The sequence below is a fragment of the Fukomys damarensis genome, unplaced genomic scaffold (genome assembly GCF_012274545.1).
Source record: "Fukomys damarensis isolate Sample0158 unplaced genomic scaffold, DMR_v1.0_HiC HiC_scaffold_36, whole genome shotgun sequence".
Taxonomy (NCBI): domain Eukaryota; kingdom Metazoa; phylum Chordata; class Mammalia; order Rodentia; family Bathyergidae; genus Fukomys; species Fukomys damarensis.
The window spans coordinates 45,002,821-45,023,747 of record NW_022900948.1 but is presented as its reverse complement, the minus strand read 5'-3'; the positions used below and the strand labels follow the sequence as shown (position 1 = coordinate 45,023,747).

Below are 20,927 nucleotides of genomic sequence, written 5' to 3'. Positions count from 1 at the left end.
TCCGGCGGCGCCGAGGCCGGTTCCCTGTGTGGGCAGAATGGCTCTCACCCCTGTGGCGGTGCCTCGCCCTCCGCCCAGGCCCCAGGCGAGCCCGCTCGGGAGACAGTGGTGAAGGAGATGCCCCTGCACTCACACTAGCCTTCCTGCCCTCGAGTGACCAGCACCACCACACAGCCAATCCTGGCGCCACCATGCTTGCCCTGGCGTGTCACCCTGGGGGAGGACCAACCTGCTCGGCTCTCCCGTCAACTTAGGCTGGCCCCGGGCTCTCTCTGCCACTCTACGTCCCCACTGAGGTGAGCAGTGGCCCATCTGTCCTCCATCAACACTCCCTTTCTTTATCTGCTTTGAGGTGCCTGAAACTAAAGCCAGAGTCAATGAAAGCTGCGGCTGCGGGCTGCCGGCAGGCGACGCCCACGGGGCTCAGGGCAGCGCTGGGGAGGCTGCTGCCCGCTTTTCATCTAAGCCTGTGCGGGACGCGCTCTGCGGACGGAGCCGCTGCGGTCCCGGGAGTCCTGCCAAAGCTGGCCTTCCCTGCCCTCGGCCAAGTAGCGGGGGTGCTCCCAGGATGTCAGGGAGGAAGGCTCAGGAAGTGCGAGGCACCAGGGAGGACAGATGCCTTGGCCACGCCAAGCAGAGTCCTGCTGCATCCCGCCAGGTGGGGAGGGCTCGGTACGTACGCCCACTTTCTCGTCTATGAGGTGCCGGGCCACCTCGATCTGCTGCGGGACGCCCCGGATGGTGAATATCCGCAGGCCGGGGTCGGTGTTGGGAGGGGGGTTCCGCTGCAGCTCCACGTGCGCGCCCGACTGCTGGTTGATGCTCTTGATGTTCTCGCCCCCTGCAGGCAGGAGACAGAGGGTGAGGGAGGTGCCTGGGCCCCGCACCCCAGGGGAAGTGCTTCCTCCCTCCAGGAGCCGTACTGGGCTCATTCTCCTGAAGCCCGGCTGCCTAGAGGAAAGCGGAGGCCCAGTGGCACCAAACAGGGCTGGGCTGAGGCCAGCGATCTACTCCTTCCTCCCCACTGTTTCTCGGCGGAGCTCGGCTGCAGCAGCTGCTGATGCTCCCACTAAGCCAGACGTGGCCCAGGGAAGGCACCAATGCCCCAGAGCCCAGGGCAGGGTGGGGCTGCCCCGCGCAGCTCTCCCTGGGCAGTCAGAGGCTGAGACGGCCCTCCTGCCCCTGCAGGTCCTGCTGCTTCCTTGCGGGTGGGGCGGGGGCAGACAGGAGGCAGGGCAGGGCTGGGCTGGGTGACTCCGCTAGAGAAAATGTAGTTGGACTCTTTCAAAAACCGGTGAGAGTCCCAGTCTCTTAATGAAATTTGCGTAACAAAAGCTCAGGCAGTGTAACAATGGTCTGATTCTTCTCTTGAAATTTCACAGAACTTAGATCTGCTGGGGTGGAGGGGGAGTTAGAATCCAAGAAAAAGTTAGAGCAGGGTTTTGCAAACTGGCAAAAAGATAAAATGTTGAAAGCCTGCTGTAGGGAAGCAAGGAGCCCCAAATAACAGACAGCAAAGGAGGAGGACCAGTGTTGGTGCCGCCCCCGTCCACCCTAGTCACAACCTAACTGAAGCCACCCTGTAAGGCACCTGGGCCCTCAGAGCTGGCCAGCTTCCCTCCCGCGCTGAGAGGAGCTTTATCCCCCAAGGATGACAGGACTCCACAGTGGTCAAGAGGCAAAACGTGGTCCTTCAGCGTGGGCAGTCGAGTCGGCTCGTGTGTGTTGTTAGTTTGGGCCATTTTAAATTTAAAAGAAAAAGACAAAGATATAAAAACACCCCACTGAAGTCTGGTGCTCATGCTGTCCCTAAGGGACCTCTAGAATCTCTTGTCCTCTGGCTGGGGGACTTCCAATGCCAAGCCAGCCAGTTCTCCCGCCAGGCAGGCATGAGCCCCTAGACCCTCTCCTCAGAGGTCAGGGAAGAGTGAGCGCTCTGTGCCCGGGGCCAAGAGCCTTGGGCCCAGGCACAACAACGAACAAAGAAGAGATGGAGATCATTTTGCAGGGCCCCCAGGACCTGGGGCCTCACCAAGTCTGCCTAGCACCACCTGGTCACAGGCGAGCGCAGAGGCAGTGGCGGCCTGGCCATCAGGAGCCCAGACAGCCCTGTCCACGGTGCAGCCCACTGGTTCCGGAGCACGCAAGCAAATACCCCAGGAGGCGCCACCAAGCTGCACGGGGCGAGGAGGAGTTAATTTAAGTTCATCTTCCTTCAAAATGGGGTCACCAGCTTGGCACAGGGTGGCCATCTATCGACTCATTCAGCAGCCTGCCCCATTCTTCCACGGATGGGGGGCAGAAGAGACCCACCAGCGGTCCCCGGCTGGACGTGAAATCGTAAAGCAATTAATCAATGCCGCTAAAAGGACCGGCTGACAAGAGCAGGGCTGGCCACGCTATCTGTCAGTGTTGCCGTGTTTATCATGGAAATCCAGCAGGGGCCCGGGGAGGCGCACGTCTGTCCAAGGGCCGGAGCCCAGGATGCACGGCCCGCTGCTCTCCCTCACCCACACGATCCCCCAGAAAGGAGATGCCACGGCAAGCAATGAGAAAGGCCCTCTGCATGGCTGGCACAGCTCCCACCAGACTCCCTGGGGCCGCAACCCGAGTGAGCACTGGGACTCGCTGGCAAGTAGCGCTCCGCTCTGTCCCCACTGTCCGGGTCTGCTGGAGGCGGATGCACATCCGCATGCGTGGGGCTGTTCTGTGGCCCCCAGGGCTCACAAGGAGGGGATGCTGCAGTCAGGCCAGTGGGCCCCTGCTGGACACAGTGGACCGAAAACCTCAGACACAACGGCTCTCAGCAGGCCACGGTGCCAGGCTCTGGTCATCCTCCCACAGGTGGCCACAGACTTTGATCCCTGGCAGCATCAGAGGCCTGGCGGCGTGTGTGACAGACACACTGCAGCACACCAGCAGCCAATGACAGTCAGGACACTGCATCAGCAGAGCCCAGAGTCACCGCCCACACTGCTGCCTCGGCAGAGTGGCTTGATGTGAAGAGAGCACAAAACTCACACTGTCCTCGAGTGGAGCGCCCCGCCCACTCCCGAGTCCTGCTGTCACATTCCCTGCAATACGAGCACCCCAAAACAGCTAAGACGTACTTGGTGATCGAAGAAACCTGAGAAACTCTGGGGAGAAGGCAGTATTTATTTCCTCCATATGCCGCCAAATGAACAATGAAGGCGAGTACAAAACCCGACCCCAGACACCAGCCCTGCCACACAGCCAGGCCCCACTCCTCCCAGGCCTAACACCCCCAGGAGGCCGGAGTGGGGGCACCTTGCAGGCGCAGCCCCTCCCAGAGCTCTGCCCCTCTCCCACGCAGCCGCCGCCCAGGTTCCAAGATAGCGAGGACGCGGCCACCAAGTTCATCCGCACGTCCTCCGTGGGGTCTGTTCCCCTGGAGGCGTAGGTCCAGAGGAAAAAGCATGCCCGCATGATTCTCATCAATAAAGAGGGGAGGGAGTACCCAAACCCAACAAGTGACACCCGTGCCAGAGAGCACCTGCCCCCAGACGAGAGCACGACTGGTCCCTGTGGCTCACTGCCGGCAGGACCACAGGTCCCGTTCACACTCAAACACCTGCCCTGTGCTGGGTGATGGGAACAGTCAAGGGCCAGACAAGGCCTGCACCAGGCAGGGCTCCTGCAGAAGGCAGCAGATGCCACACACGGGCCGTCCCAGCCACTGGCCTGAGTGACTGGTGTCCCCTCTGGGGAAGCAGGAGGGAGACAGAACTGCCCCAGCAGGGGCCGCTCACTCACCTTTGCCTATGACGAGGCCACACTTGTCTGCCGGTACGGTGTACGTGATCTCCTGGATACCACCAGGGGCCCCCACATTCCAGTCACCTCGGCCGCGGCCTCTTCCTCTGGCTACTGCCAGGCCCCCAAAGCCATCTCTTTCCTGAGGAAGACACGGGTTCTAGTGACGTGCGCTGATGCTGCCACTGGCACTTTTTACCTTCTGCGGGGGGAGGCTCACTGACGGGATGTAATAACGCCACATCAGAACCTGGCACCTCTCAGCCTAGGACAATGCACGCCCCAGGTGTGCTCAAGGAGGACGGCGGGCATAGTGGACACACGTGCCCGTGAGACAGCACAAGGGCCCGGCTCTAACGGGCGGGCAGCTGTCAGCTCTGCACCTGAGCCCAGCAGCCTGAGCCTCAACCACAGCACCTGACCCACAGGGGCAACACTTGGGTTTCTCCTCATAGCTGAAGCAGGACAAGGGAGGCCAAGGAGCTCAGGCACTTGGAAAGGATGCGCCACGCCCGTGTGCCAGTCAGCCACTGCCACCCCAGTCCGAACACCTGCACTTGTTTTTACCCGGACCAAACAGGATGTCTACTCCAGGAAGGAGCAGTTTGCTCAAGTGACTGCCTAGGGCCACGGAAGGGAGGGCAGAGGCTCAGCCCGGGCGCTCCTGGGAGGAGCCCACCCCTCCACGCAGCAAGCCGGGCTCCGGACGTGGCCACTGCATCGCTCTGGGCCCGCAGGACCTAACACCCTCCAAGTTTGGAGGGCGAACCTGGCCAAGCCACAAGTTCCTTCATGCAAAAAGGAAGCCCCGAAGATGCCCGACACAGTGGAGAAGTGTTGGGCAGAGCCCGCTCTTGCCGATGACAAGCAAACCAAATGTTGCCCAAGTCGGAGCCAGCAGAGAACAGAGATAATTGGAGCACTTTTACATGACACGAGTGACAAACCAGGTAATCTGACAGATTTACGCTAAAACACACAAACTCCCCCACATGCGCACGCACAGCCAGACCCCGCTTGGGAGAGCAGTCAGTGGCCATTCCCCACACCGGTCCGACCCAAGCACGGCTGCCTGGCTGTCCGGTCACAGTGGTCTCTCCCCGGGCACTGTGTTGCAGATCTAGGTGGCCCACTCCTCCATGGTTCAGGGGGACCTGAGGCTTGCAGGGGCCACCCAGCAGCACCTCCTCGTGAAAACCACACTCATCCCAGCTCCTGGGGCTACGGGCAGAGTGGGGCTACAATTCTACCCAGCAAGGTGGGCTCTGGCTCCAGTTGCCCCGCACAGGAGCTTCCTCCTCAGCCAGCACATGCCACGCCATCAGGGACCAGCACTCCCAACACCGGCCACAGCGGGACGGGATCGTACAAGCTGTGTGTCTCAAAGACAGGCCAGGCACAGGGGCTGAGGATACACCAGGAGTCGGGAGGGTCCTGGGGTCCTTTCTGACCCCAGAAGACCTGTCAATTCAGTCTGAGCACCGGAAACAGGAAAGAGGTGGGCACAGACAGGTCCCTGGCCTCCAGTGGGGATGGAGGCGAGTGTGACTACTCCCCGGGCACATTTCTGTTCTGCAGGTGACAAGCAGAGTGCGGGACCCACCTGGGCGGTGAGGATCAGCTCGTTGATGATGTGTGCTGCGTGCTGACACCGGTCCGGAGGGCCCATGACCTGCGCTGCTCTTTCTGGACTAATCCCATCATCTAAAGAGCAGGTGAGAGACAGGAGGAAGAAGCCCATAAGCAGGACACCAAGGCCACGCTGACTTCACCAGTGCCTCAAGGCAGCGAGCCGGCTGGGCCCATGTTACGGAATGGTTTGCGAGGGGTGTGGGGAGACGTGGACTATTACGACCTTTTGTCTATTTCAGGTCAATACTCAGTTCTTATGCAAGTACAGCTATTTTTAAAAGATATCAATAGAAAAACAAAGCAACACTCAAAGAAATAAAAAGGCCAAGAAAAACAGAATGAAGTTAAGGCAACAGTATCTAAAAATAACACATAATAATGCTTCTCTCTTCAGAGAAATGAAAAAACACGCACAATGTAGAAAATTTTCCCCACAGAAGTAAATTTATAAAATTTAAAGAGCTGGGCATTTTGGTGTTTGCCTGTAATCCCAGGACTCTGAGAGGCTGAGGCAGGCAGATCATAAGCTTGAGCCCAATCTGGGTGACTTGGCAAGACCCTGTCTAAAAAAAGGAAAAGAAAAAAAAGAAAAAAGGAGGGGGACGGGAGATGTAGCTCAGTGTGAAAGCCCTGGGCTCAATCCCTAGTACCACAACAAACAGTCTCCCCACTAAAAACCTCTAAGATATCCTTTTTCACGATTATAAGTTATCTCTATATAAAAACAGAATAATGTTTTTAAAAAAATCTTCACTTAGCTAAACTACGGACTGGAAATACTATGCTGTTCAGGGGAGGAAAGAAAGAAAAACTGCCAGGCTACAGTGCAGTGGGGCCTCAGTCTGCAAACTTAATTCTCTCTGTGGTTGTGGTCGCAGAATTCATTCCCCCTAAACGTCACCCTAACCCTAATCCTATGCATGGAATTGAGTGGCAACCAGAATCATGGACTGATCTGGTGTGCAATTCGGATTCGGGTCACGAGAACGTGGTTGTGGATAAGGTTAAGGTTAGGGGGATGAATTCCTCAAGCAGAACCACGGGAAGAGTTAAGCTTGCGAACCGAGGCCCCACTGCACTGTGTGCGGAAGGCGCCATGCCAGTGTCCTGGCCTAGAGCATAAGCTCCAGGGCAAAAAGGGGAGGGAGGCAGATGAGGAGAGGTCCTGGGTGCGTGGCTCCTAACAGAGCCCCCCTTCCGCCACCAAGGAGAACCATCAAAACCAACCTGGTTTAAACTGGACCCTCACGCCCGCATCATTCTGGATCTTCTTGATCATCTCCCCGTTCCTTCCTATCACGATCCCCACAGCAAACCTAGGCACAGACACCTAAAAGAGAACAGAACCTCATCAGAGCTTTCTTAAATCTGGTTTTAAAAAGACAGATAATGGGCCAGGCAGGGATTTGGCTCAGTGGTTTTGCTGTTGCCTTGCAAGTGCAAGGGCCCAAGTATGATGCCCAGTACCAAAGGGGGAAAAAAAAAAAGACAGATAATTGGGTTTTCATGACAGTGTAATTCTAGAAATCACATAATAAAGCATTTTTTTTTCTCTTAGGAACAATACTAATTACATTCTTGACCAGGAAATATTCATCAGATAAGTCTAAGGCCTGACGGAAAGTTGTAAACGTGGAGTAGAAACAAACCGACACACTGATATGCCTGCGGCCCTTTACACTCTAGCGTTCCTTCTGGAAAGGTAAAACGCACATGACGCCGTCACTTTCTACACCCATGCGTCGTCTTCACCAGCAGCTCTGGCCACCTGACGAAACCCTCCCTCCCCAGCCCTATCCTCTCCGCCTGCCTGGTCCGGATTTGTCTCTGCGGCTGGATTTGTCTCACTGCTCCTGGCCCTGTCCCCAAAGTCCACCCGAGGTGTAGCCTGTGTTAGATGAAAAACACCGACCACTCCACTCCATCGATGAATGGGCTCCCAGGGCTCGCACTGTCACAGGGATCACGGAGAAACACGAACTCTGGTCTCACTCCAACAGCGAGCTAACCTTTAAAGCCAAACCCCAGAGGCAGGGGAAGTGACCCTCGCGCCCTCCGATGTCCTCACACTCTGGAAGGGGCAGACTCCACGTTTCCAAGATGCGAGGACAGCTAACTGAGCCACTCAGAGCACTCAGAGCAGAGCACCTGTCATCCGTCACCGAGACTCGCGCGTACCTCTATACTGCCTCCTCCCAGCCGGGAGCTGAAGTCTCCACGCACACCTCGGAAGTCAGCCTGGTCCTTTTCTCGGATGATCTCTAGTACCATTTCTCTCGCTTGCTGTGTAGATACAAATGCAAGGCGTTGTGGGGGAAAGACTGCACCAAGTGAAGCTTTCAGAGCCGACTCTTCCAATGCGGGCCTAAGCACCCAGAGGGAGAACTCAGCCACCACAGTACTACACAGCAGTGAGGGCCAGCACCTCCGCAGGTGGTCAGCACAGGTTCCCGTGCCCAAGGTGCTTCTTGGTGCCACTCCCTTCTGGTGAGAGGGTTGGCTGAGTGCAGTTAGGTGGCCTAACTTAGGTTAGAAGACCTAAGGAGGGGCTCACAGGCCCTGCAGCAAGACACAACTGGCCAGGGAGGGACAGCAGGCCCAAGGTGCTGTAAGACCACCCCACGCATCTGACTGCACTTGAGGCCACCCCGTCCTGTGCCCGCCCGCCCACAGCGGGTGTACACGGAGCTGTGGTTCTACAAAAAACGGAAACCAGCTGACCCCCAATAGCGATCAGAGCCTGAGGACATTTGGAAAATGGGAGCATGGACTGGATGAGCTGCACAGGCCACATTTCTTAGGCCTGGTTTTTATTTTTATGTTTTGGAGACCCCGAGGATTGGGCCTGGCTATTCTTAGGGCTCGGGGTGAAATGTCACGGCATCTGCTTCTGATAAAAGGTAGAGAAAAGACACGGTCAGCAAACTGCCGAGTAGGCTGAGGGTATGCAATTGTTCACTGCACTGGCTTTTCTACTTTTATGACTATTTTAAAGTTTAAAAGCCGGGAAGAGAAAACAATTTAACCTGAATATAGTGAACTACTTCTGCCAAATAAAAAGTGGAATATACAGTTTTAAAATTAAAAAATGCTGACCACCCTAGGTTATTGTTATTTCCTTCACAGTTCTAAGTGTCAATGAGACACTCTGCGGGGGCTGTGTCCCTGCAAGACACCCCCGGGCTGAGCTGGAGAGGCCTCGGAGGCCTGAGTGCCTCAGCAGCGGGGCCGAGCCGCACCGGCTAAGTGCCGAATGGCCTGGCGCAATCTGATCTTTAACGTGCCTGTCCGAGGACTGAAGCCAGGCTTTTTATGTCACTGCACCTCCAGCCCTTCTGCTAGGTTTTGAGACAGGGTCTCGCTAGTCCCCAGGCAGGAGAGGAGCTATGTCACTAAAGCACAAGGAAAAGCTCCACGCTCACCACCAGCCCTCTGTCCTATGCTGATGTGTGGATCACGACCAGCGCAGCTGATCGAGAAGGGTAAGAAGGTTAAGAAAGCCAGAGCTCCTGAGGGGACACGGTGGTGAATGGTGGCTCGGCTCTCCCCTGCTGTCGCCACGGAGCTACTCTAGCATAGCAACGGTGAGGTGGGCTGCAGGCAGCAGAAGGAGCATTAACGTTTCACTGAGGACAGACTGCACAGGCAACGCGGCTGTGTTTCCGAGCTCAGGCACAGGATGCCCGTGTGAGGCCACGCATGTGCTCATGTGGCTCTGGCACCTGTGCCCATCTCCAACTGTGGCTGACAGGGCCAGAGTGGGCTGTGTGAGGCAGAAAGCCTGCACCCGAGCCCACGAGGCAGCAGCCCTAAAGCCGCAACTGACCATGCCAGCCACTGCAGCCTCTGGTGCCGACGGACACTTCTGGACGTGCTCCCTCCCGTGGGCCGCCACTGAGCACACAACACTTGGCCAGCAGCTCGAGGAGCTGAGCCCTTCTCTGGGGTGACCACTCTGAGCAGCCGCAGTGCACACTAGCGGGTGCAGCACTGTATTCTCGGCAGCACCAAGCTCGTGCAGGAGAGTGGCTTCCCCCAGACAGGAGCACGCACACCGTGACGGGAGGAAGACGAAAGCCCCAGGCCAGCGCCAGGACCCACCGCCCTGCCTCATCCCTACCTGTACTTTGAAGGGGTCGCCGGTGATGCGGAGAGGCTTGTCTGCACCCGTGGGCAGCGGGCCGTCCTGGATCATGACCATCTTCACCCCTGTGCGCTCCTGTGGGGACCAGCACAGCCCTCACTGTCAGGAAAAGGCGGCAGACACCACAGGATGCCAGGCCATGGCCACACTGAGCCCAGGCCCTAACCGACCTGGCCCCGTGGACCTGGCTTCCCAGACACGCACAACACACTGTGTGAGAACAGCTGAGGGGACTCATACATGATTTCCCAAACGACTCTCTTTTCTCCTTTTCCAGTGCCCAGAACTCCTAACGCCAGTGAGCTCTTTACTCCACAGTAAGCCAAGCGCGTGCATTTAACTCGCAGGCCCACAGTGGGAGGCTCCCGACGGGGCTGTCGGAGAGCCCGGGCTCGCCAGTGCAGGCTCAGATCCTTGCGCTCTCTGGGATCCCACAGGAGGCACCGTCCATGATCGAGGCCTGAGCCTCGCCCCTCACCTGCAACCATGACGCCTGGGGGTGCCAAGCTCAAGGTCCGTCCCCAACTGCACACCTGTTTCTAGCCTCCCTCCCGAGGCTGCGGCCACTCCTGCGTGGCTGTGCACGCCTGCATCTGACTGCGCAGCCCCAGCCCAAGCCTTGCTGGGAACGTTAAATTCAGAAACGTGCTCGGCACCCAGCGTCTCAGGCGCAGGATTCTGGAGCTCACAGCTCTACTTATCGGAGCTCCTACTCAGCAGCAGACATAAAAAGAAAACAATGGATGCTTCGGCTGTGATGAGAGGCAGGCACCTCCTTTTAGACAAGGACTCTGAGCCCTGAGAACTGATGGGCGTGGCAGGGCAGGCTCCCGGCCCAGGAGCGCACTGTCCTTCCTCCTAGAGGCTGTCACTGCGGGGAGGCCAGCCCAGCGGGGACCAGGGGCACTGAAGAGCTCCGGGAGCCCTGGCAGGATGGTGGGTGTGCAAGCTCGGGCCCGCTGTTCTGCTTGGGTGGCGCGGGGCTCCCGTACCTGCAGCTGCTTGATTGTTTCTCCTCCTTTGCCAATGACCAGGCCCACTTTAGAGGCAGGGATAAGAATTTCCTGGATCGTGCTGTTGCCGTCTACGTCATTGTGAAAGCCGGGGCCGTTCCGACAGCGGTCCACGATCTGCCCCAGGAGTCGTTTGGCTTGTCTTTGGGAGGGAGAAGAACCACAAGAGAATCAGCATTAAACGCCCTGGGTCTGCAGGACGGGAAAGCACGAGGCGTCAGGGCCGCCCTCCATCCAGCTCCAGCTCCTGCCCACAACCCGGGAGGTCGCCTTGCCATCCGCCACGCTACCAGGCTGGAATTCAAAGCCACACACGCACGACACTGCTGTTCCAGCGCGGAGCCTTGCTGAGGAGGGCACTGCCCCGTGCCTGCTGTGTCTCCACAGACGTGGCTGCCTCCTACTGAAAGCCAGCTGCTCTGGTGACAGGGACATTCTCTTATCCCTTTGCACATCTATTTCCCAACCCAGTTAACTCTCTTGAAGAGCAGCACTCAATATATGCTTGCTAAGAAAGGGCAGGAGAGAGCAATGAGAGAGATGGAAAGAAAGAAAGGGTTAGTAGTTACTGTTTGAACTCCCAGTTCCAAAACTTCCTCTCCACAACCAACAAAACTGCTCTCTGACTTTCAAACTGGGGCCACGAGTCACCAGTGTGGCTGCAGGCAGCTGTTCTGTGCGTCCAGCAGGGGCCAGACCTTCCGGCCAGGCGGCTGGTGACTGACCCAGCATCAGGAGGGAAACCGCCACACGGTGATAATGTCGTCTGTTGGGCCAGTTTCCTCCCTTTTCTGCACCAGAATCTTTCCTGGCTGTTATCTGCAGAATTTATCCTTTAAAGTCACCACACACACCATCTATATTTTGATTTTTTTATAGAGAAAGTCTCAGTCACTAAACAGGCCGCTGTATTGCTCCCTGGAGAAAAGAGTGCCTTCCCCTAAGTTATAATCCCATCGCCTCAACTCCGTGGGTCGGCATGAAGCAGGAATGTTAGGAGGGTTGGAAGAGGAGGGAGAGACAGGAAATAGATGTTGCCTTTGTAGTCTTTGTGCACAGAAATCACTCCATGGATCTTCTCAGTTACAGCGGCTTTTTAATACTTTGCTGGTGCACTAGATTAACCTGCGCTGGAAGAAAAAAATGCCTTGACTCCAGCAAAACCATCCAGTTTGCCCTCTAATGCACACCTGCCAGCAGTATTTATTCTGGTTCACCACTTGCAATGCTGCAGCAGAACAAGAGAATTTAAACTCATCTACGCTCCCTGAGAAATGGAAACAATAAAACCACCCTACCTATTGAGCCAGACATAATCTTAGCGCCCTGTGCCCATATGCAGGGCTGTTCAGTAGATTGAAAAAGAAAAGTGAGCTGGCTGGAGTCAGCGCGGCCCCTGCCCCAGGAGGGTCTTGGGTTTAGGCCTGCAGCTGGCACCAGGCGGAGCATGCAGCGCCAGACAGAGGAGCGACGCGGTCATGGCCGGGGCCGGGGCCAGGCCGATCGAGACCCTCCGGCTGGTCCACACGGCCCTCTGAGTGCAACCATGGCCACGAAAAGTGGGTTCCTGGGTTAATATCCCAAGGGTAAAGGGGTGAGCCCCAACGGCTCTGCAGCTCCCAGGCACAGGCCCACTGGTCCAGACCTGGCCAGGTGAGGAGGAAGTTGAGCAGCGCCCTCAGGCAGGTGACGTCTGTGCCCGAGACCACCCTGCCTCGGGAAGGAGAGGTTAGGACAGCTGTGACAGCGGCGCTCTGCAGGGTGCGGGGAAGGTACCGAGAAGCTCCCCTCGCAGTGACCTCCCACTTTTCCTGTCGGACGTCGGCTGGGTGGCCAGGCTGCAGCACAGACCGACAGCGTTCAGTGACAATTCTGCCCTTCCATTCTCCCACTCGGGGAAGGAGGAAGAAGAGTGAAAGGAAAAAGTAAATAAAACAAACTTACTCAATACTTTCTGGGGTTCCGGTAAGTACACAGGGCCTCTCTGGAATCCCAGAACTCTCTATAAGAAGAATTAAGAAGATGAGGTGTGTTGGTGCGCACCAGGGAACGGGTGCCTCTGCCTGTGTGCAGAATGGCTCTCCGGGCCGCTTCCTCCACCAGCCCCACAGAAGCCCAGTCTCCCGAAAAGACGGGCTGCCTTACTTGGGGTCAGAGGAGAAACAAGTCCCGCAGGGGAAGTTAGGAGGATGCAGCAGAGGGTGTGAACCGGTCCTGAGTCCCAGCCTTGGCTTCATTACCACCCACGAGCTAACAACCGGATGAGTCACGCAAGGGTGCTAGTCCTCAGCTGCTCCGCGGTAGAGCGGTTTAAGGGCCGCGTGCTTGGAAACGGCTCCGAGGCAGACCAGCGGGAGCTTTAGGTAAGCACTTTGGACCATCACCAGTTATCGAATGCCCGTTCCAAGAGACCAGCGACACTTCTGCATACGGTCCTGGCCATCCGACGGAGGCACAAACCTTACTTTCCAACACCACACATGATGCTTTCATTTCTGAAAAGCTGCTCCTTAAAATCTTTCCTCAAAAAGAGAAATAGCTAAGAGCAGTTTCTGCCTTTCAGACACTCTAAGGAGTATTTTTTTTTTAAATGACAAACACCTCTATAATCAAGTATCCCCATTGGAAAAAGGTCAAATTCAAACGAGATGATAAAACTGCAAGTGAAATAAAAACTACTCTTCAATCTGTCTCTCTCCGTATCACACAGCCCAAGCTGGCCCTGCTGTAAAGGTCTGACACACAGGCTGATTTGGCCGGAACCCCGAGCTGCCCTCTCTCCACAAAGGGATGGGATGGCCTCGTCCAGGGCAGCCAGTGTGCAGTTCCCAGGAATGACCCCAAACCACAGGACCCTCGAGGCCCCGCTACGCCTGGCATAACATTCTGGTGCAGAAAACACAGGTCCTAGGCAGCGCCTAGGTCATGGCACTCTCCGCAAGGCTGCCTCAGGCTGGCTTTTGCTCTAATGCTCCTGCAGGAGCCCAACTCCGGAAGTGCAAGGAAACAGCAGTGACACATACTTACCTGCAGCCCCAGACTTCTAAGTGACAAGCGAAAGTACTGAAGCTGGAAACATTTGCAAAAAACTGGGCCGGGGATTTAGCTCAGTGGTTCCTACTGCCTGCCTCGCATGCGCAAGGTCCCTAAGTTCGATCCCCATTACCAAAAAACAAAAATCAAAAACAAAACATTTGTGAAATACCGAAGTCTTACCTGAAGCAATCTGAATTTTGCAACCAGATTCTGCTTGAATTCGTGAAATCTGCTCACCTCCCCTGCCAATAACTGAAACAAATTGAACAGGGTCAGAATACAGCTTCTGCTCACATTTAACTACAGCTTCATGAGTCCAACAAGCATCACCCTTGGCTCACAGCTCACGGCCGACCAAGTTGGTCTCTGCAAGCTTGTGATGCTACGGGCACCATCACAGCAGACACCACGGGTGAAACGGCACAGACAGGGGACTCCAGCAGACAGGGGACTCCAGGGAGGGGCGGGACCCCTGCCCAACACTCCGGTCCCCCCTGTGGCCCGACAGACCCGCCACAGCACATGCGACAATTATCCACTACGGTTCACAGGAGAGGTCAGAACAAGTGGGACAGACTGAAATGAGGGAAAAGGATAATGCTGATACTTACTAAACCCAACCATTTTATCAGGCACTTTGAATTCTTCTGTTATGACTGCCCTAAAAAACAAAAACATTTTGGAAAAATTGTAGAATACAAAATTCTGCAGCTACTTTATTTAAGTTTTTTTTTGTTTTGTTTTTTGTTTTTGAGACAGGTCTCACTATGTAGTTGAGACTGACCTGGAACTCACTATGTAGCCCAGGCTGGTCTCGAACTCACAGCGATCCTCGTGCCTCAGCCTCCCCAGTGCTGGGATGACAGGAGTGCACCACCACGCCCGGCCCACTGCAGCTGTTTTAGATCCCCAAATTTCCCGTATTGGCAATGCTTGAGGTTAGTCATGCCAAGCTGACCAACAAATCCTGAGCTTCTGCAGAGCGTCAGTTAATGAATCCTTTGGTCAACTGCTCCCTGAAAAGCTGGAGCCTCCATCTTCTCCTTTCAGAGGAAGAAATCTGTGGGTTGTGTAAAACCATCGACTCCTCTAGGACCTGACTTTTCCCTGCAAAGCTGCTCTCTACTGCCCAATTCACCCCTCACTAGCTACGTTCTCCCTAGCACATGGGCCATCAGTCCCAGGACCTCAGAGATTCCCTGGAGGCCAAGGAGGTGTTCAGCCTTCCTTCTATTAGAGTGCTCTCCGGATGCAGGACACCCAACATTCTTCCCCTCCTGGCCACTCTGCAACGTACAGGGCCTACTCAGTGCTGACCAGGACGAGGTAACCACCTCCCTCGCCGTGTGGGGAACTTCCACGGGATGCTCTCCCATCCATTGTGTGCCTTTTCTCTTTTTAAACTACTACACTGGCTCTTTCAAGCAAACCTTCAAATGTGCCATAGAGCGCACTGTGGACAAATTTGCCCAACATCCCAGAAGGCAATTAAATCCAAACATTTACCTTGGGAGGAGACTAAATGCAAGTGGTTCAAAAGAGAGAAAGGGGCATTTTTAAACATCTCTCGCACAGCTGGGTGTCTACCCATCACAAGAAGGACTGAATCAAGTGCACGTTTTTTCAGGAATGGGCAGCACTCAGAAGAAATGCAGCATACACCGCACTCGCCACCATGTCTTCGAGACGGAGCAGTCTCCTCCCGGTGCAGTGCTCATCCCTAGCCCGGGTACAGGAGCATCTGTCTCTCTCGCAGTGCACGCCTTCACCCCCAAGTCAGCCAGCACCCTGCCTCCTAATCAGCCCCGCTGGGCTACTATCTTGAAGGGGACGCCAATGGCTGGCAGCCTGTGTGCCCTGCCTGCTCCCTGGATGACAGCAGCCCTGACACGGAGCCGCGGCTGCGGCTCCCACTATGTGTCACACAAGCTGTCCCCTCTCAGGAGATGTCACTTGGGGACGACCAGAGGCCTCCGAGGCCCCGCGTCACACAGCGCCAGAGCCCGGCAGTTCCCAGCCTCTGAGAGCCTCACAGGTTCTCCGGGAAGACCCCCGAGGGGAGCTGCTCTGGGCTTCCTCCCTGGAAGAAGAGGCCCTTCTCTAAGGCAAGGCTGGGGTCCACCCACTGCACCAGGTATGATCACTTCGGGATATGACATCCCAATTACGGGTAACAGGAAATTCAGGGTCTGATACCAACGGCTTCATTTATTTTAATTAATTAAAAAACAAAGCAGGGCTGGGATTTAGCTCAGCAGTTCTGCCGCCTGCCTTGCAAACTCAAAAGTCCAGAGTTCAATCCCTGGTACCAAAAAATAAAAAATAAAAACAGGCTGAGGATGAAGGTCAGTGTAATGGCCTTGGGTTCAACTCCCACTACCACCCCGCCCCCAAAGATGCTGTTTTGGGCTGGGGATTTAGCTCAGTGGTTCCACCACCTGCCTTGCAAGCACAAGGTCCCAAGTAAATAAATAAATAAATAAAATAGAAAAACAAAGCAAACAAGAGAGCCTGGGACAAATCCTTTGGTTAAGTGACACCTGGTGATTATTACAAAGCCTTCAAAATTCACAGGCAATGCAAGGGACAGAGCTTTGTGCCTGGCAGCGAAGGCTGAGGGAGCCCTCAGGGGAAAGAAACTGGCACAGCGTCCTGTGCACTTTCCCCTCCTTTAAGGATGACAGTGTGACAGGTAGCTCATCTTATAGACTGGCTTTTTACAAAAAAGCTCAGGCCCTGTCTTTGTAACTCTCCAAATCCTCGACAGTCCATGAAGGCTGTGAGGGGAGAAAGAGCCAGAGGACCAGCTGGGCAGCTGGCTGAGGTTCTCTGCCCAGCCCCAGTCCCAAGCAGGCTGGCACCCTGGCATCTGCAGCACCAGGAGTGTTCTCAGTGAGTCCAAGGCCTCACGTTCTTGAGGGCAGGGTTCATGAGACATGGGTGAGACTGACCTGGAACTAACTACGCAGCCCAGGCTGGAGGCACATTCCCTCCTTTTAAATTAAATGGATGCTGTCACTGGCAGAAAGAGTAACTGCAGTGTTCTGAAAGTCCTCTACGCTCTCTGTACCACGCAGGGACTGATTTCCAGTGTCTTCCATCACTTCATTCCTTGGTCACACTGTCTTAGAAAAGGCTGGAGGAAACCTTGAGTCTTAAAGAAATGGAGCCCATGGCTTCTCACACTCCCAGACTCTGACTTCCTAACACTCTAGTACAGATGGTGGATCAATAAACAATTAGAAATGATCAATAAATAATAAAACATAACCCACTGCTTACCTTTGATGTACCAAGGCCCCTAACTGGTTACCTACTGGGGCAAAGAGAAAGAGAGAAGAAAAATCAAAGCATTAGCACGGATAAACTAACTTCATCCTTGTACGAGTTCTTACCATTTCAGGGGGTAAAAAAAGGAAGGCAGAGAGCGAGCAGACAGTAATTTAGGCTCAGTGGCTGAAATGAATGCGTTACATGATATGAAACAGGAGGGGATGTCTTGATCAACACAGTCTCTAGCCCAGTGTCCAGCTGAATGCAGGATAAGAAATTGATCTGTGTGTCCACATGCTGAGAGGCCTGGGAGAAAATCCCGCTTGCCTAAATCCCTCTAACTTCCTACCTCCCTCCCGCTTGGGATTCCAACTCAATGTAAAGGCGAGAGGGCTCCTTCTCTCTCTTTTAAAAACAAATGAGAAGATTTAACCTCCTCGGAGGCATTGTTAAGGACTGCTCGTGGCAGCTGTAGTCACTAAGAACAGGCACATATGTTCCTGGTGGCGGTGGGGAGGAGACAGCCCCGGGCCCCCACCCCGCCAGCCCACGGCAGCCATCCGCACGCAGTGGATGCGCGCAATGCACCTAAGAACTCACAGCCGCCTCTCAAGCCCATTTCACAGAGACAACAGTGCCAAACAGCCTCTCATTATTAAAACCGACTCTGTAATCACATTCCCACAAAACCACTTTAGCTACGCTTTTCGTTCCAGTTTCTGTTCTTTCAGCTATTGATGAGTGTCTCCTTCACCAGCCATCAGCAAAAATGATTCTGTGGCATTTCTCTTTTGAAAAATGCAGCGCAGGAAATACAGTCAGCAGACAATAAACAAGTACCCACCCCAAACATATTGCAAGGAACTGAATGTACCTTCCAAGATGCTAAAAAGAGCATTCAAACACACATCTTTGGAGAAAGTTATTAAAGAACAGATAAAAGGTAAGCAAGCGGGGAAGTTACACCAACTTCAGGACAAAAAGCAAAGGGGTCTGACACACGAAATACACAACTCCAACAGCTCTTCTTCCTGTTCAAATGCAATCCTGTCATTCAGTCTGGACAGTAGCTGGTCAGAGACAAAGGAAAAGAAAGCAGGTCATGACATTTTGAAAGAAGAATAAAAAGCATACAGAAACAATGCTAGCAAAAAGTAAACAAAGCTACTGAGCTTACTGAAATTATACCAGGGTATTTCTTCTGGATCGATAGCAAGATAATGGTCTGCAGCCAAAATATTGACACTATATACTGCTAAGCTGCTTATCTCAGGGATAAGAGAATTTTTTTTAAACCGAGTTTCAAAATGCTCTTTTTGCCTATCTACTTTATAACAAATGCTAGAGCACACTCACAACTCCCAATTCACCCCAAAACTGGACGATCTCCAGCTCTGGACAGGCACCCTCGCCTCAGCCCGAGGAGCGCTGCCTGCCACTGAAGGCAGAGGGAAGAAAGCACACGCACCAACGACAGCGAGGCAGAGCGCTGCGGGCTTGCTCAGAGTCTGTCAGAGTCAAATCGCTCCCGGCGGCCGTCCGGATCGGGGTAAGACCCAGGGACGGAGCGTCCGGAACCAGGAGACCAGCGGAGAGCTGCCCACCCACCAACCAGGCCCCCCGCCACCTCCTGCTGGGTCAGAGACAGCAAACGGCTGATGGCCTTCAGATGCGCCATTCTCGGGGCGGCCACAGAAACAGAGCAGAGAGCAGCACCGCCACAAAGAATCCACGGGACTCGAGAGGACACGCGAAAGACTTCTGTTCCAAAGCCATTCACAATTTCCTACTCATCACCAAGATGCACATTCCTTCTTGCTGACAGAGTATACACTGTGAGTGCCATGTGCACCACACTGCTTCTGACACTGCTCACAGACACCACGGAGGCCACACCAGCCAAGAGGCCAGAGTCAGCACCTGCTCCTCCCCACGCACGCAGACCCAAGGTTCAGGTCTCCCCCCCTCAGGGCCCAGTCCTGCTTGGCTCCTAACACTGCAACCTGCGTGGCCACATGAGGGCCGGCTCACACACCAGGAGGGACCTCTCCTGCGTCCTCCCAGGAGGGCCCCGCGGGGGGGCCGGCGCGAAGCCTATCAAGGCCAATTTAATGGTAAGTGCAGTCATTTTACTGCAAAGGAGGAAAATACTGAATAAAATCAGTCCCATTTCCCACTAATGGCACAAGCCACCGACAACGCTTCGTGTCCTCCCAAAGCCCCTTAGCTCAATTCTACACACCCACACGCACAGGCGTAGCTCTCATTTACCCTGCACACCACATAATGAGAGGCTGCTGGGCCGCGCGTGGAAAATGAATCTAACAGAAGAGAGTCACCCTGCAACACACGAAATCCCTTCTCAAAAGAAATGCTCTGCCAATTTCAATAAGGCTCCTTAGAAAAAGTTGGGTGGCCGGAGATACTAGTGAGGAAGAAAAAGGCTTCATTTTTCTTCTCCCAAAGAAATGCTACCGAGACAGGCAGCCAGCATGCGTCCCCACCGTGCCCCGCCTCCCGAGGGAGGAGGCTGCCTTCACCGCTTGGGTCAGCGCGGCTGGTGGGCAGCTCAGGTGGGGAGCAGCAAAAGCACGCCAGACCTTCCTCTGTGGCGGTGAGCAGTTCCCCCATGCTCCCTCCTCTGAGGCTGGGAGACGCCAAGGCTTCCTGTGTCCGGCTGGCGCTGCCCGCCAAGTTCAGCAGAAGGCTGATGGCATGTAACCTGCCGCTAATTTCACAAGTTACTTATTTTTCAACGGCGAGATTCAATTCAAGTTTATCTCCTCACTGTTACTCCTGGCAGACTACGCTCTTCTGAGGGCTCTTCCGGTGCCTCCCTGCACAGCTCATGGGCCCCAGGGGAGGGAGGACAGGGACAAAGCCCCTCTGCCCCGCATCCTGGGGCTCACACCCACCGCTGCCTCCCTGCCAAGGCCTTCTCTCAGGTGCTGGCCCAGGCCAGGCCTGGGGCTGAAGCGTAAACAAGGACGTCGCAGGCTGTGGGGTGGGAGGCAGGGAGCTGGATCGAACCTCACCTGGCACCCAGGACAGGCCTCACCCAGAGAGCCACAGAGCAGAGAGAGGGAAAGAGACTCCACAACCTTCTACTCACAGCACCCAGCCTCGCTTCCACGTAAGCCGATGAAGCCAACATAGGGAGTCACAAGGAGCTTGATTTAAAAATGACAGAGGCCGGGTGTGGTGGCACACCCTGTAATCTCAGCACTCGGGGAGGCTGAGGCAGGAGGATCGCTGTGAGTTAGAGACCAGCCTGGGCTACATAGTGAGTTCCAGGTCAGTCTCAACTACATAGGGACACCCTGTCTCAAAAAAAAAACCAAGACACAGAAAACAGAATGCAACACAATAAAGGTGTGTACTTCATAAAGCTTTTAAGTCACACATGCTTTAAAATGTGTAAACCAACTAGTCCTGGTGGAAAACTGATTACTCAGATTGCTAGTGGTATTTTTAAATATCGATGATCTAGTGACATAAGTGCAATGAGCTTTTACAGGTAAGGCTCAGAGAAGTTAAGTATCTTGCACAGAGCCACGCAGCTACTACTGTTCATCCCAAAAATGTCCGTTGGCCTTTTGTGTGTGGTAGACTTCCTGGAGCTGTGCCAGGTCGTCGCAGGCACCATCAGTCCCTTTTTCCTACTGAGTAATCTACCCTGGCACAGTGGCTAGGCCTGACTCTCCAGGGACCAAAGGACACGCATTCTGAGAAGGGTCATTTTGAATACAGCTGCTCTGAGGATGCGTGGAGAAGCTCTGTGTGGATGTTGTTTCCACTTCCTGGGGACAGATGCCTGGGAGTGCACCTGCGGGCTGCATGGGAGCGCCAGCTGTTTGTAAGACTGCAAACTGCTTTCTGGGGAGGCTCTTTGGGTGATCCTCCCGCCCAGCCAGGTGGAGACTGGCTGACCTGCACCCTAAGAGCTTTGAACCCAGGGCTGCCTTAAGCTGCCACAACACGCCGGGCTCCTGAGGGAAACGCCTCCCACCCTACCAGCCGGCCAAGCCGGCCGAGTGCTGTCCACACTCAGCTCC

General features: G+C 54.9%; 1 protein-coding gene across 1 annotated transcript in view; it reads right to left on the bottom strand.

Moving 5' to 3' along the window:
- The window catches only part of Fubp3 (far upstream element binding protein 3), a 30,211-nt gene that overhangs the window by 3,883 nt on the left and 5,401 nt on the right, over positions 1 to 20,927 (bottom strand). Inside the window, exons 3-13 of the mRNA XM_033758983.1 lie at positions 16,882 to 16,915; positions 14,211 to 14,260; positions 13,780 to 13,851; positions 12,508 to 12,565; positions 10,543 to 10,705; positions 9,527 to 9,625; positions 7,585 to 7,689; positions 6,634 to 6,736; positions 5,378 to 5,478; positions 3,775 to 3,916; positions 629 to 841 (exon numbers count right to left, since the gene is read on the bottom strand). Coding sequence (XP_033614874.1) covers positions 629 to 841; positions 3,775 to 3,916; positions 5,378 to 5,478; positions 6,634 to 6,736; positions 7,585 to 7,689; positions 9,527 to 9,625; positions 10,543 to 10,705; positions 12,508 to 12,565; positions 13,780 to 13,851; positions 14,211 to 14,260; positions 16,882 to 16,915 — 1,140 coding nt within the window. The remainder of the gene's footprint in view (positions 1 to 628; positions 842 to 3,774; positions 3,917 to 5,377; positions 5,479 to 6,633; positions 6,737 to 7,584; positions 7,690 to 9,526; positions 9,626 to 10,542; positions 10,706 to 12,507; positions 12,566 to 13,779; positions 13,852 to 14,210; positions 14,261 to 16,881; positions 16,916 to 20,927) is intronic.